We start from the raw sequence: 15751 nt of genomic DNA, 5'->3' as shown, positions 1-15751 counted from the left end.
GAAGTTTGGGGGGCATGTTCTCTGCTTCTTCCAGCCTCAGAATGGCCACCAGGGTTCCTTGTAGCCTTACCACCTTCTCCTCCTCCTCTGTGCAAATCTCCCTCTGCCTACCTCTTACTCTCATCTCTGTATTTAGGGCCCACAGGAATAGTCCAAAATCATCTCCACATCCTAAAATCCTTAACTTGACCGGCTACAAAAGGACCCTTTTCCCTGTAATCCTCCTGGCTCTGGGAATTAGGACTGGGATCCATTTGGGGACCATGGTTCAGTCAAGTCCTGCTGCTAACGAAATTCTGCATTTCTCCTTGGTAACTAGCCTGGCGAGACCAACTCTTCTTTGCAGAGTATTTGCATGGCCTTTTTCTCTGTCACTTAGGTTTTAGGATTTAAATTCCTTGAGAGAAAGTTGATAGTATTCAGACTTCCTTGGTCACTTCAACATGCTATCGCTGTGCAGGTCCACATGAGCGGGCTTTGCCTCAACACCACACTTATCACACACGTATGATGCGAGGGCTTCCTGACAGGAAGATTGGATTCTGCACCCAAACCTCGTGTCACTATTCGGGCACGTCTCTGGGTGAGTCAGTTACTCATTTAACTAAGTGAGTTTATATTTGATCCCAAAGGCCAGAGATGTAGGAATGACTATCATCTGTAGATTTTATCAGCGGAAAAACCTGAGGCACAGAGATTGTGGAGCTCGCTGCCTCTCAGAGGACTAAGATTCCAATCCAGAGCTCGTCCGTGGCCAGAGCCATTATTCAGGCTGCCTCTTCCCAGGGAGAAGTTCATCCCAACCTCAAGACAACCCCACCAGGTGGTGCTCATCTCTCCCACTTCTCAGGGGAGGAAACAGAGACGTGGGCAAGTCACGAGGACAGTCAGATTCTCCCGCCCGTGCTCCTAACCACCAGGCTGAGCTTGGTTGTTGAAGCCCAGATTTTCTTATCACATCAGATATCAGCTGGCAAAATGACCATCTCCAGCTGGACATCAGAACAAAAGTGCATTTCCTTGCAAAATTGAGGAGGAGGCAAAATACCTTTGAAAGACCCATTATTTTGCAGGGAGAAAAATCATTGCATGTGTTTAGGCTCTCAGATGAACAAGATAAACCAACAGGAGCTGTTTTTGTTGGAGAACCAAAACAATTTAATAAAATGGGTTTAGAATTCCATTCCTTTGAGGCCTTGTTTAATTGTTAGAAAAGCATGCAGAGGAAAGAGGACATCAGTATAAACAGAGAGATCAAAGGGGCCACCTACAATGTGCGATTTAGTTACATAAGGTTGCATTCATAAGTAAGAGATGTTGGTTTGTAGTTAGCATGGAAACTTCCAGCAGAAAGTTGTGCTCTGAGAATCGGATGGACCTCGTTGGGATCCCAAGTTTGCACTTTATTAGCTATGACCCTCTGGAAAAATTGCTTTACTTCCCTGAGGCTCAATTAACTCATTAGTGAAATAGGTTGAGGGCTTTAAAATAGTGTCATATGTGCCAAGTCACTACATTGTCTGCCACATACGGAGCGCTCAAAAAACGATACAGTCCAGGCTGAGGTTTTAGCAAATGTGTCCACAATTAGACCTAATGCAGCTGCCCTCATTTCCCTTTCACTCTCTGAGGAAAATTTTTGCTTTCTTTTATCGCCAGGATGTAAGAGCAGACACATCTTAAGATGCTTTGATCAAAGGAAACTTTGTTCCCTGGTATTTCTTTTAAGACCATCTGCAATCGGTTAGGGAATTAATAAGAGGTTTCTTCTGGTATGGCTGGTGAGTCCAGCCCAGAATCTCTAGAAATTGCCACATTTCCCGCATGGTATGAAATTAACAGGGGGTGACAGTACAGAGCCATGCTGGGCTTAGCCGCACACCTGTAGACAAGTCCCCTGGACCAGTCTCTGATGTTAATGGTGCTATGCTTCTGAGTGGTGGCTGATGAGACATCCTGTCCTCTCTGACCTTTGTCATCATCAACAACCATATCCCTATTCCCTTGGCATGTACCAAGAGGACCTGACGGAGGTGATGCTTTAGAAAACAGAGCTGTCCTCACAACAAGCCCGGGAGTACATGAGCAAATGAACTCTGGGAATTCAGGATGGACGGAGCCCCACTAGCCAACCAAGGGGCGAGGCTGCCACCCAGGAGGTACACATTCCTTCTATGTGTGATGGTTTTGCCACATGCATACTGTCTTTTACATCGGCCTCATTCCGTTCAACCACCCACCATGTACAAGAGACAGGATGGTGATCCTTGAGCTCATTAAGAAAAAGAAAAACACATATAAACAAAACCAGGTCGGGGCAGTGACTCATTCATCTAGACACATCCACACCAGCAGTGATGGGAACTCAGAACCAGAAACCAAGTCTTCCTACCAGGAAGCCCTGGGACCTATCTTGAACTGACACCGTGTGCCAGCTGAGATTAGGCTGGACTCTGAGTAGCCCAAAGACACAATCGGTACCACACACTTACCACCAAAAACAAGCAGTGTCATTGTGGCAGTTCAGGGGTGACATGATGGAACCCTGGTCATCAAGAGCCTGTGTTTCTACTCCATTACCCTAGATTTACCTAGGTCTCCATTACCCTCCATTACCTAGATCTGTAACTAGGCCTCAGAATCACCTAGTTACAGAGTCCAAAGTTGCTGCTGGACAAGCCATTGCATTAGCATCCCAGGCAGCAGAGAAGCAGAGAGGAGGAGAGGGCACACCTGTCCCTTTTGAGCCTTCCAGGAAGACTCAACACAGTACTTAAACATGATTGAAGCACAGCCTTCATTTTGGAGCAATATGGCCAGGTAAAATTCATGATTATTCCTAGGGAGGGGCGAGTGGATGGAGGTGACCAGTGGTCTTGGCCATGCTCCCTGCCCTCTTCTGGTTCCCAAGGGTGGGACCAGCCATGGGCTCACCACATTTTCCAGTGCCTTCTGTGTGCCTGGCAGTGCAGGCCAGGGCCGGGAAACCAAGGAACATTAACCTTGGACCCTCCAGGTTGGGGTGGCTCCTCTCGGTCAGCACAGAGAGGGTTCGGAGCCCAGGACCTGCTGCTGGGGGTGCCATGGAGGATGCTACTGGCAGAGGTGACACAGGAGCCAAGAACAGAGCGACGGTGGGGACTCACCGTGGGATTCACCAATGCACACGCGGCACCATCACTTCCTCACCTCAGTCACCACAGCCTGGCCTTGGTCCCTGTCACGTCACTGGTACCATCTGTCAGAGATTTTATGACTCAGACTCTCACCAGTCTTCCTTTCACATGACCCAGACCCAGCAGCACGGCAGGGACAACCACAAGCCTAAATCCTGTCTCTGCCTCCCTCCCACCAGCTGAGGGGCTTTAGAGAGGGCCAGGAGCCTCTCTGAGCCTCGGTTTTCTGGATGATTCTAACATCACCCTCTGCGAATCTGTCCTGAGGCAACAGGTGTGAATAAAGCTGGGGGAGGAGGAAGGGCTGAGCAGGGCTCACTCCCTTCCCTCTCTTCTGCCAATCATGGGACCCAGCTCAGCTACCAGCTCTCCCTCCGCCCACAGCTTAAAGAACCCATCTCAAAGGAGGGGCAAGGAGGGCCTCACCGAGAATCACCTGGGAAGGCTCAACCCACAGATTCCTGGCCTCTCGCCCCCAGGATTTGAGGCGGTGGGGCTGGACCAGCCCAGGAAACCCTCCTCTATTCTCTTCCTTCCAGACTCTCCCACGTCCCTCCCCAGGCTTCACTCTGGAACAGAGGAGAGATTTCACCAAAGAGCCCATCTCAGGCATGGCAGGAAGAACACCCCCCCTCCACCTTGACCATTTGGGTGTTTCTTGCAATGAAATATGAGCTCCCCAGGCACACCGTCCGGCACATGGAGTTAGTGAGTCCTCAGGCCTGGCCCGCTTGTCTTTCTTGCTCGAAGGCATTTCTGATGCCAGCTGCTTTTCTTCTTTTCTGCTTCTAATGTGTTGCAAGCTTGGAAATCAAATACATGTGTAGGGGATGTGTGTTATCGGTGAGATCTGCATGAAGGCTCCTGGAGACCTCCTGAGGCAGAGAACATGGATTTGTTTATGCCCTTTGGGACATCTTTCAGCTGCCTGGGGCGGTTGTCTATTTTTTACATACGCATTCTCACTTATGGTCCAGAGAGCTGCTGGATAGCTGTGGTCCCAATGGGGGTCCAGGCTGTGGCTTTACCAACTTATCTACCTACATGCATCCAGCCACGCATGCATGCATTCAACCAATTATTTAATATCAAACTCGGAGTCTCTGGACTTCATTTTGGAATGCAGTATCACTCACTCCGATGAGTGACGGATCATCTCCCCCTAGTGGTAGAGGAGTGTATAGGAAGTAACTGAAAAGAAACCACCACCCCAAACACTTAACAGAAATGCCACCACTGCTGTTGGCAGTGACCCTTAGGTCATCTTCTACTAAATTTTCCAAGAAAATGGACAGATCTTCCATAAATTCCAAAGCTGAGCTTCAAATCTCAAAGCCTAGAAAGACATCTGTATTTAAAACAAACAGGAATATCTACTGGCCAGACTGATTTTGATTCCCAGAATGTATCTTGGATTTGGGAGGCACAGGGTGGGTATGTATGGAAGGAAATGTGCCCAGGAGTCTGGGTCTGAGGCCAGGCATGCTGAGACTAGGCCATGCCCAAGCCTTGCAGGGTGGGCAGCAAGCAGAGGCCAAGGCCTGGAGCAGGCTTCCGGACCAGTGGGGGTGAGACCCTTCACCTGGTTGCAGCAGGGTGGGAGGGGAGGCCAGGGCCGTACTTCTGGGTCCCGTCTGGCAGACCATGGAATCCAAGGGCCTCACACCTGTGCTCCTCCGTCATGCTCCCACAGGTCCCCAGGCCATAGAGGCTAGTCAGAATGGTCGTCTCTAGGGCTCCTGAAGAAGGCTGGAGCAGCTGCCTACGAGGCTGAGGTACCAGGTTAAGTGAGAGTCACTTTTTGACTGTTTTGAGATTCGTAGCTTGTAGCCTCAGGGTCCGTTCTGCACACAGAAGTGGTGAGGAGTATCCAGCAATCCCAGACCAATTTAAGAAAGATGTAATTCCTTAACTCCTCACGTTCCGCCCAGCCGGGCCAAGGTGGGGCACGTATCTGCTAGCATACTCACGCACGGTCCCCACGCAGCCACCAGCAATGGGACCACGCAGCCTCCATGCTTATGGCTCTGGCCTCACACCCCTCCATTCTGCTATCTTGGGAGAAGAGAAAGGTCTTCAGGTGCTGAATAAAAGAGCTGGCCAGTCCTCCTCTCCCAATCAGAGAGCCTCCTGGGAGGCCCTCCCGTCATCCCAGCAAGCAAACTGGGTGAGGGCACAGGACAAGGCACACCCCTGGGCACCTCTTGTTCTCTGATGACAGGACTCTGGGAGTGAGCTCTTCTGAGACTCAGTGCCCAGCATGGCCCATGGGTCACACTCTGCAAGTCCTCCCCACAGAGATCTCCAGGGGTCATCACAGGGCCAGCTCTCCTGGATGGCCTGCACAAGCCTCCCTCCACCCCAACAAAACCACCAAAATGACCCCACTTGCAGGGGTGTGTAGGAGGGCAGAAGGGCCTGGGGGAGAGCTGGCGGGCTTCCTGCCCCTGGGATCCCATCCCCCACAAGCGGGGCCACCTCTGCACAGGCACCCAAGACCCGCTACCGACAGCTGGGAGGCGCGACAGGAGGGGGCTGCAAACCTCCTTTGGACACGGGTGTGTGTGCATGAGAGAGAGAGAGAGAGAGAGAGAGAGAGAGAGAGAGAGAGAGAGAGAGAGAGAGAGAGAGACTCCAACTTATTCCAAAGACTAAGCCCTTTTTTACAGAGGTGTTTTATTTTAGTAACAAAATACCGATTCTTTCAAAAGCATATAAAAATTCACACTATTTGAAGTTAAAGGTAGAGGATGGCAATTTATCTTCTGACTCATCACTTGGTAACTAAGTCTTCCTTCTTCTTCTGCCGGAGTCCACCCAAGCTGACACCTAAATGGCAAAACCTAGAAAGGAGGAGGCAGGGAGAAGAGGGCTGGTGAGGGGACACTGTTGACGCTCAGCGTCAGCCTGTGCTCATCTGTTGGCGAATGCGCTCGGCACCAGCTTCCCTCCCTCTGAAAACCCTTCGGATTAAAGCAAGGCTGGAGTCTTGGACACACTGCCAGGCTAGGGCAGGGCGAACTCCCTCAGTTCTGGGCAGGGCTGTGCAAGCAGCCTTTGTGTCTGTGTCACTGATTGGTCACCTCTGGGGACGTCTGTGGGAGGGAGAGGCTTCCTAATCTCACACCTAGACTTTCCACCCTCAGCTTAACTCATGTAAGGATGACTCTGCCTGGAATATAAACCCAACCAATAACATTTCAGCTAAGACTGCCTTCCCTCCCCCTTTTCAACCTGTGAGCGCGCCCTCTTTCCTGGCCCTGGTGTCTGCTCCAGAGTCTCAGAGTCCTGAGGCTCCTCCCACTAAGAATCACTGCAGCTTTAGAGGAGGATCCTCTGTGCACTGTGGCTCAGCAGCAGAGGGACCCAGCAGACCCAGCGTCAGCCTCTGCACGCTGTCCCTCACGGAGCAGGTCTACTCTAGGACAGGGGCTGCGCGCCCTCACACGGTCCTTCAGACCCAGGGATGTGGCTTCTCGCCAGGATCACACCCACCGATTGGCCTCCCCAACCCACTGGATATTTTGCATTCGCAGAGCCCAAGTACCTTCCATTTCCCTTCAGTTAGCTTTCTTCTCTGATTGCTTCTTCTTTTCAGCCTCTAGGTTTTGCTGTTGGGCTTCCAGTCTTTTCCTTTGGTATATTTTCACTCCCGCAAATGCCAGGCAGAGAATCAGTGTCTTTGCTGCCAAGATATACAGCAGCAGGGGCACGTGTTCAAGAACCTTAACGAAGAAAGAAACCATTCTAATTGTTCCATCAGTGATATGCACGGTATTTACTCAGCACCTATTACGCCATGAGCATGAAGCTAGGTGCTGGGGACCAAGCAGACATGGTCTCTGTCTCTGTTGGCTCTGCCCTGCTTCATTCTCTTCTCATACATAAGAACTCTAGTCTTTTCGATTTCATGTGATTTGCTGATCAACCAGGCTCCTACTTATGAGGCAGAGCTTGGCCCAATGAAAGGAGACGGAGGCTGAAAGCCTGGGTCCGTCACAGGACCTGCCTGAGTTTCTGCCTCTTCACCTGCAGAGGGAGCTGGACCAGTCCTTCCTCTGGATTCTCCAGCTTTGGTATTACTACGATTTCCTCTTGATTTGGGGGACTCGTGAACACTAGTACTTAAGGGTAAAACAAATTACAGTAAACTCAAAATATCAAACTTATTATGTTTTGTTGAATTATCATTACTCTCTAGGACTAGGCAGAATTTAGCCCAATGAAATCATTAGGTTAAATTGCCCAACACCACTGATTATATGTAATACCAGTAAGATGAGTTCAGCTACAGGGAGTAGTGAGCCTCCCTCTAATAGTTTACCTGAGGTGGATCCCAAACCAGTGGGTAAAAACCACCCTTGGGCCTGACTCCTCCCCAGCAGCGGGAGTCGGAACAGAGCGTTGCAACCCCTTGTCATCTCCCTCCCTCTGACTGCAGACTTCCAATGAAATGGAATGAATGAAATGATAACTACCTCAGCTGTCTATGATTCGGCCGTGTATTTCAGGGTTAGAAGACGTAGCATCACCTGCCACTGAGCAAGGACTCCCTGGGCCCCAAGAGCCTCCCAGGGACTTTCTCTTTCATCCTCACTGCAGCCTCGTGGGGAACACAGATGGTCCTGAGCCAAGAGCTGCACAACAGCGTGGGAATCCAGCCATCAGTGAGGAAGGGCCCCGCTCCGACTGCTCCGAACCTCATCCCCGCACTCCCTGGTTCTCCAGAGCACGCTCTCCCCACGCCCATCAACTTCACAACTAAATTATGCGAATCAACATTGGCTTGGCTACCATATTTACAAAAGGCAACTGGGCTCCGCAGCCCTGAAGTTATTTAACCAGCCACGTATGGACCCGAGGAAGGTCGCAATGGCACATAAGAAGAACATAATGATTTCATGGGGGCAGGGAGAACCCAAACACTCAATGAGGAAAACTCAGTAAATAAGACTTCAGCCATAAATCCTTTAACAGTGAAGAAGACGCAACGCGTGCACTTTTGAACAACAACTCTGACAACAGCATAGAACACTAGGGTGAGGGGAGTGCAGTTTCTCATCTGTTCACCTTGGGAAGCATCAGCAGCTTTCAATGGTGATTGGCTGCCAGGCCTTCCTCCCTCAGCCCCAGGGCTAACCCTGACTTCATAGAACCCAGCTGGAGGAGAAGGCTTAATGTTGTGATATGAGGCTTTTGTGTTTATTAGAATGTTCTAGGCTGCCTGAGGCACGGCTCGTGCTGTTCCTCACATCCAGGTTTCCACATCTCTGTGGATGAGCCCCTGGAGTCCATGTGACAACCCATGGGTCTCTGTGACCTGAATCCAAAACCCAGCTCCAGCAGTTGCAAGAACAAACTATCTCCACCAGAAGTTAGAAAACCCACGAGGGGGATCATGCCAACTAAAGGACCAGGTAAGTGGTCTCAGTATTTACTTTCTTTTTATGGGGTGTAGAGAGGAGGCGTCAAGGGGCAGAAGCTGCAGGCCTGAGAGGGAAACAGGGAGAGGGCCGCACAGATCAAGGGCACTAAGGGCTAACGCAAGAGCTCCAGGCCCCCTTTCCTGCCCCAACCAGGCACTAAGCTTCAACTGGGTTCAATCTCCTCTTCTGGTTTCTTTCCAACAAACTGCTTTCATCTCTCAAAACATGCAGACCGTCCAGGGGAAACGGCTCTTGTTGGTGTGGCCTGGATCAAGGTTAATTTTTAAAAACAAAGCCCCGTACCTGTGACATAGGAATAGTTAACTTTTTAAACAGTGAGGCCACACGTGCTGCTATTATGCAGGCAGGGTAGACTGCTGCTGCCAGCCAAGGCCCACGGAGCCAGCAAGGAAGACGGCAGTGTCCTGGGGCTGCAGAATCCCGTCACCTCCCTGGGCTCTCTGCAATCGGGTTTGAGGAGAGCCACACTACGAGGAAGGGGCCTGTTTGAAACTTGTGGCTGCTCTCTGGAGGCCCTTGTGCTGTGACTGCCCAGAGCTGGGAAGGCGGGGAAGATTCTACTCCCGATACAGGAAAGGACTCCCCTTGTCACAGGCAGGATTGGCCTTGGTGGCCACGAGGGTTGACGTCACTTCATAACTAAGGAGAAAAGCTCTATGCTGTTGCCTTAGACTCTCAGTATCAGCATCACCTGGGAACTTGCTAAATGCAAACTCTCAGGCCCATCCAGACCTACCCAATCAGAAGCCCCTGGGGTCGGAGGGAACAATCCTGCAGTTTCAAGGTGGTTGAGATGTGGGGACGTGGAGCCCCATGCCGTGCAGCATTAACCATGACTCTTTGACTCTCTTCCTGTTGACTCAGCCACTGCAAAAGGTGAGCTCACCATGCTCTCTGCTTCCACCCTTTCCCATCATCCTTTACTGCATCGACTTTCCTTCCTCCCCCTCCACTGGGAGCTCCAGTTAGGCATGCTAAACAAACCCTCCTGCACCTTCAACCAGGCTCTCCCTGGACAGGAGGCCCTCAGCAGGCCTGCAGGCCACCGCCCTGCCCCTGCCCCACATTGCTGGGGGAACCGGGGACCTGTATTCTCCTGGCTCCCTGATCCTGCTTCCAGACCTTTCTAGTTCTCCTTGCCACTGGATATTCTGAACACAGAAGAGCTTAATGAAAAACTACATGCCATAAGATCCTACATGTGAAAATACACACCACACTGAATATAAGGGAAGAAAATACTGCAAAAAAAATACACCAAAATTGTTAACAGTAGCCACGTCTGGATAATGAGATGATGCATGATTTTTATTTGACTTTATCCTGTTCAAAGTGGCTACATTAAACATTTATTTTAGCGGCTGCTTTCTTAACCTCCTCCTCACCTTCCTGGCTTCAGGGGTGTAAACTGGTATTTCCCTTTCCCTCTGTGACACTGCTGTTGCCCACCGCCCACTGACGCAGGCAGCCAGCAGGCCACCCTCTGGTTGTCCTTGAACTTCTGCTCCCACCAGCTAACCTAACATTTTATAGGAGTCAGTTGTGTTTACTCCCAGCCAGTTCAAGCTGCTACAGTAGGTAATTTATTTATGACTTATAAAGAAGATTGTCCCTAGGAAAACTAAGTCAAATGCTTTGAAAGACTCAAGTTTGACTAGGGGAAAAAAAAATGCTGTTGCAAGAATAGGGAAGAGGATTACAAAACATGGAACAATTTTGTATGTGGAATTGCTCCATAAGATTTTAATCCGCTGTCTCAGGACAATTTGGGCTATTATAACAAAGTCTGATAGCTGGCTTATAAACAATGGATTCATTTCTCAGTGTTCTGGAGGATGGAAGTCTAAGATTTGGCATTGCTGGGCCCGGGTGAGGGTCCCCTTCCGGGTTGCAGACTACAGACTCTTGTATCCTCACATGGCAGAAAGAGGGCGAGCGGGGAGCTCTCTGGGAACCCTTTCCTGAGAGCATGGACCCCATTCATGATGGCTCTACCCACTGACCTAACAGCACCCCCCAGGCCCCACCTCCTAGTAACGTAAAATTGGGATCAGAGTTGCAACAAGTGAGTCTGGGGACACAAACGTTCAGCCCATCCCATCTACTTTAAAGAAACCAAAATGTGAAGTTGTGGGCAAAGCTTTAAGGCATGGTTTTGCAAGAAAAGTGAGGCAGATCTGAAGTCAGTGGAGTAAAAGAAAGGCCTGACTTTCCTTCAGAGGTGTGGGGAATAAAGTATATTTATCCTTTAACTTAAAGCATTAAGTATGACTATGCTCTCTCTTTTGGCTACATTAATCTTTTTAAAAAATATTTTTAGTTATAGATGGGCATAATACCTTTATTTTGTTTATTTACTTTTATGGGGTGCTAGAGATCAAACCCTGTGCCTCACACATGCTAGGCGAGTGCCCTACCACTGAGCTACAGCCCCAGTACCTACAGTAATCTATTTATACAGAACTGTTACTCTTTATTTTTACAATTAGGAGTGCCATGGTTTGGATGTGACTGTCCCCCATAGGTCCCTGTGTTTAAGGCTTGGTTCCTAGGGTGGTACAGTTGGGAGGTGTCATGGCCCTTTGGCAGGTGGGGACTAGTGGGAGGTCTTTAGGTCATTGGGGGCGTTTTCTCCAAGGGAATGGTGGAAGCCTAGTCTCTTCCTCTTTTGTTTCTTTTCTCCACTATGTGCTCCCTGCCATTGCCATCCAGCACCCCTACCATAGGCCCAAAGAAATGGGGCCACCCAATTTTGGACTGGAAAGAGCTTAATAAACCTTTTTTCTTATGTTAATTATCTCGGGTATTTAGTTATAGTGAGTAAAAGCCAACTAATACAAGGAGAAAAGAAAAGGAAAAAAAAAGCACATCATAAATGTTTAAAACTGTCTCACCTTCAAGTTCATGGTGGGCCAACTCTGAGTTCACTCCTGATCAGTGAAGTTCCCCCAGACAAGTGCATGAGAGGGGGCTGAAAGGTCAAGTCCTGGGAGTTCAAAGGTCTGATCTGGCAGGGAAGAAAAGAAACAGATCAACTTGAAGTTTCCAGGGCAGACCACTTTAGGAAGATGGGCCTCTTATGTGGAGGGTCATGTGAGCAAATAGAGTAAGCTGTGCAGAGGCAGGTTAAGTGTCCTGAACAAGGTCACCCAGAGCCTGTTGGAAGCAGAAGGGCTACATGAGGGCTAAGCCAGGCCTGGTTCTTCCTGAGCAAAACCTCTCCTCAGCAGCACTCTACAGCTCCCAACAGAAGAGGCAGCATGGCCCCTGAGGGACATGAGCCCCAACTCATTCACCTGTGGACCTAAGAGCCTGCACCCCAGAGCTGTCCTTCCACCCCATTCCTGTCCTGAACACAAGCTGGGGATGGATTCCTTTGTTCTCGGGTCCTCTGAGCACTAACTGCGCTCATCTTGGTTTTTAAAGAATTATTGGAGGGAAGGGAATAAATGATAGAGAAAAAATTGTCTGAGAAAGCAATTCGTATAGAAAATTCCCTGTCAAGCACGAGGGAGACTCGCTGGAAGGGGAAGCTGGAGGTGACAAGGAGGGACCTTAGAGGCCACTAAGAATACACATACCCCAAGAGAAGACGTAAGCTCTGGATAAAGACCCTACACTCTGGGGCCTCAGGGGCATCCAGAAGCGAAAAAAGGAAGTGCCAACCAGAGGATCTCTTGAGTCCCTACTTTTTCTGAAATTTGATGACTCCCTGCATAATCACGACAGCTTAACTTTGGTGTGCCAGGCTGTGAAATCACTTAGATGAAGTCGTTCATGTAGGGTTTGTAAGTGCCTGATGAGGTGCAGTTCATTTTCCCCACTTTACAGACGAGGAAACAAAGTTCAAGAAACACATCCAAGGTTCCCAGGTGGGCCTAAGACTTGGACGTGTCAGGGCTGGCTCCAGAGCCTCCACCTGCTATCCTGAGGCTCTGTGCTCAAAAACCACGGCGACACTTTTTGTTGATGTTGTCCTGTTTTCTGTTTGTTTGTTTTTTACCGTGCTGGGGATGGATCCTGGCCTTCAGCAAGCTAGACAGGTGTTCTACACTAAGCCACACCTCCAGATCTACGGGGATACTTTTCTTTAAATGTACTTACAAAAAGAATGAAGAAAAGCAACAGAAAATTTCACGGGCCTTCAGAATGCAGAGAAGACAAACCTCGGGGAAGATGCTTTAAAAAGTTCTTACCTCATCTTTCCAAGGTTACAGGGCTTGAAAAACCAGCTAGTTGTTGGCACAAGATAAGCAAGTTTTCCCCGTGACTTGCAAAGTCAGATAAGCTAACAATAGGAATTTCAACCCTAGCTATTTAAAGGTAAGGACATGATGGAAGGTGTTCATTACCTTCATGTGGAAACCACTCAATTGCCTCTAAGTAGCAGCAGACTTTGCCCTGGAGAAATGTGTTCCTAGGTTATAAACTGCTGCTAGAATTTTCATTCTGAGCAATCTCTGGTCATCTTAGGGATTAGCCGTATTGTGTACTAAAGCAAATATTTGAAGTTCTTTTAAATTTTATTTTTAAATTTTTATTTTAAATTTTATTTTTACAGTTCCTGCTTGATGGGAGTTGTGTACGAACACAATACAGTAGGGTAGCTGTTTCACACAAATTGCCATACTCCATGAATTGATGTATGCAGGGTATCAACTCCTAAGGTCAAGGGCAATAAATAGATCCCAAAAGCTTTCAGGAGGAAATAAATGAAAAAGAACCTTTGGTGTTCTGGCCTTCTGGTGACCATGTGTTATATTTACTAGCAGACTGACCTTGGACAAGACACTCAGCCTCTCTAAGCCTAGACTCCCTCATCTGTAAATTCTCCTTCAGAAATTGCACTGTAAACACTAAACATCAAGCTCAACCCGTAGAAAGCACTAAATCAATGTCAACCATTATCACTATGATAAATCTCTTCCACTAATGGACATCAAGCTGAAGATGCAAATAAGTGGCACCGAGGGCAAAATGCAGCCACTGCAGGACAGCAGGGCATGGAATAAAGAACAATAATGAGGACAAGGAGAACTAGAGTTCTGGACTCAATTCCTGGGGGCACCAGTGGCAAGGCATATGACCTGGGGCAAGTCATTAACCTTCTGAACCAAAGAGTTCTCATTTGCAAAGTCAGAACCCAAAGAATGATTCCATAATTCTGGAACTCACAATTCACCATCCTCTCTGGTATCAAGTACTTAATTGCTAAAATATACTGGCAGCTGCCTCAACTTTCTACCCTGATAAGATTCAAGCTCTTTAAGAAAGAAACAGCCAGGCACGTGGCTCACGTCGGTAATCGCAGCAGTTTGGGAGGCTGAGGCAGAAAGATTGCGAGTCCAAAGTCAGCCTCAATTTAAGGAGACCCTAAAGCAACTTAGTGAGACCTTGTCTCTAAATAAAATATTAAAAGGGGGATGGGAATGTAGCTCAGTGGTTAAGCACCCCTGGGTTCAATCCTAGGTACCAAAGAAAGAAAGAAAGAAAGAAAGAAAGTCGATTTGCATTACTAGTGGGAGGGGGAAGGTAAGAGTGGAGGAAAACAAAGTACAGCACCCACATCAGTCCTCCTCCCTGTCCCACCATTGACTCTGAAACACAAGTTTCCCCACCTCTCTTAAATGACATGCCCAGTAGCCATTTTCATAGCACTTTGCAGGCCTTCTGTAAATGAGAACGACTAAGAAAGCTAAAAATATTGGCCACCGGTTTGCTCCAATATCATATGTGCACCTGATACAATATTAGAAACAAGGGGCAGTGGCCTCTGCCGGCTGGACTGCAAAATGCCACCAAAACAGGGGCAGTTCTGTGGGGCCTGAAATCTACGGTGTGCAAGGAATTTGACGCCTCTACTGGAACTCTCCACAGTCAGCTTACAACTCAAAAATAACAAACGGCTTAGATATTTCCATTTTCTTTCTGCAAAAGCATCCTTATTTTTTCTTGGGCCAGGCTTCTTCTAGAAACAAACGAAAAACGATTCACTCATTTCTCCTAGGCCAATTAAAACAGTGTGGACAATGTCTTGTTCACGAGCTCCCTTTTCTGGGTGGCACCCCTAACACGCTCAAGGGTCAGTTTATTTCTCCATGTGTAACTGGCTCCGGTGACCACTCAGCAGTGCCCTTTAACTTTTGAAGTTGTCCCCTTCCCCAGTTTCTGTCACTTTCGCCCTAGCTCTTCACCCAGTCACTTGAAGTAAGAGGAGGTCTGGGAAGGCCCTCTCTCCTCTGTACAGGGGCCTGACCTCGGGAAACCAGACCCAGTCGGGTGCTCAGACTCCACATGTTGTTTTGGGGATCTGCTGAGGAACGAGGGCGGGGGTCTGCACCTCTACTTTCCCGAACCCCACGCTCTAGCGGGAGAGGTTGGTGCCCGTAACTCCGGGGCAAGATTGGGGAAGTAAGAGGACCCTCAGGGCATCAGCTCCTTTCTCCACGCCCTTGGTCCACTAGGACCCGGGGATAAGGGCCAAGGGCTGTCATCGCTTCCCCCTCCCTTGCACAGAACAGTCGTCCCCAGATCTCCGGAGCGCAACGCCCTCTGGCCAAGCCAACTCTGGGCCTGCGGGACCGGTGCCAGCCTAAACACGCAATCCGCGCTGTGCGGGTGGGGACATGGCTGCTGTCACCCTCCTGGTCCCCAGCCGGGGAGCGGGCGCAGGCATTTATCCGGAGACAAACGCAAACGCAGGGCTGGCCGCCAGATCCCGGGTCCCCCAAGAAGAACTTGCAGCTACCCGGATGTCACGCACTTACAGTTCGCGGCGGCCGAGTCCCCAGTCCCTGGCTGGACACAAACCGGGACTCGAGCGACCCAGCCCGGGAAACTACATGTCCCGAAACGCACCGCTCCGCGCAGGCGCAGTGCGACCGAGATGCCCGGGCGCCGCGCGCTCCGTGCGCAGGCGCAGCGGGTCTCCGTCGGGTTGCGGCAGTTTAGAAACTGGAAAGGTGACCTCATGGGTAGCCAGGGCCTGCGGTTTTTCTAGGCCAAGGTTGGGGCCTAGGGAAAAAGATGGCTTGGAGGAGCCTGACTTACTAACACTCCTTTCTCTGCCATTGAGTAGCGCCTTCTGTTTACCTTTGCCAAGTCTTAACCCTGTCCTCCTGCCTCAAT

The 15751-nt window shown here is 49.5% G+C and overlaps 1 protein-coding gene across 2 annotated transcripts; it reads right to left on the bottom strand.

The window, feature by feature from the left end:
• Positions 1 to 5833: 5833 nt before the first annotated feature.
• Positions 5834 to 15492, bottom strand: Smim11 (small integral membrane protein 11). Of its 2 annotated transcripts, none has more exons than XM_026393540.2 (4): positions 15391 to 15492; positions 11518 to 11630; positions 6724 to 6901; positions 5834 to 6005 (listed from the first exon to the last, which is right to left on the bottom strand). In XM_026393540.2, the coding sequence occupies exons 2-3, from the start codon at positions 11527 to 11529 to the stop codon at positions 6737 to 6739; spliced, it is 177 nt and encodes a 58-aa protein (XP_026249325.1). In that variant the 5' UTR covers positions 11530 to 11630; positions 15391 to 15492; the 3' UTR covers positions 5834 to 6005; positions 6724 to 6736. The 2 variants fall into 2 exon arrangements, with proteins under 2 accessions (XP_026249325.1, XP_026249324.1); XM_026393539.2 differs by having other exon boundaries at positions 5834 to 6019; positions 15391 to 15491.
• Between the last annotated feature and the right edge of the window lie 259 nt (positions 15493 to 15751).

Source organism: Urocitellus parryii, chromosome 2, assembly GCF_045843805.1.
Source record: "Urocitellus parryii isolate mUroPar1 chromosome 2, mUroPar1.hap1, whole genome shotgun sequence".
Classification (NCBI taxonomy): domain Eukaryota; kingdom Metazoa; phylum Chordata; class Mammalia; order Rodentia; family Sciuridae; genus Urocitellus; species Urocitellus parryii.
This window is presented reverse-complemented; position numbering and strand designations above follow the sequence as displayed.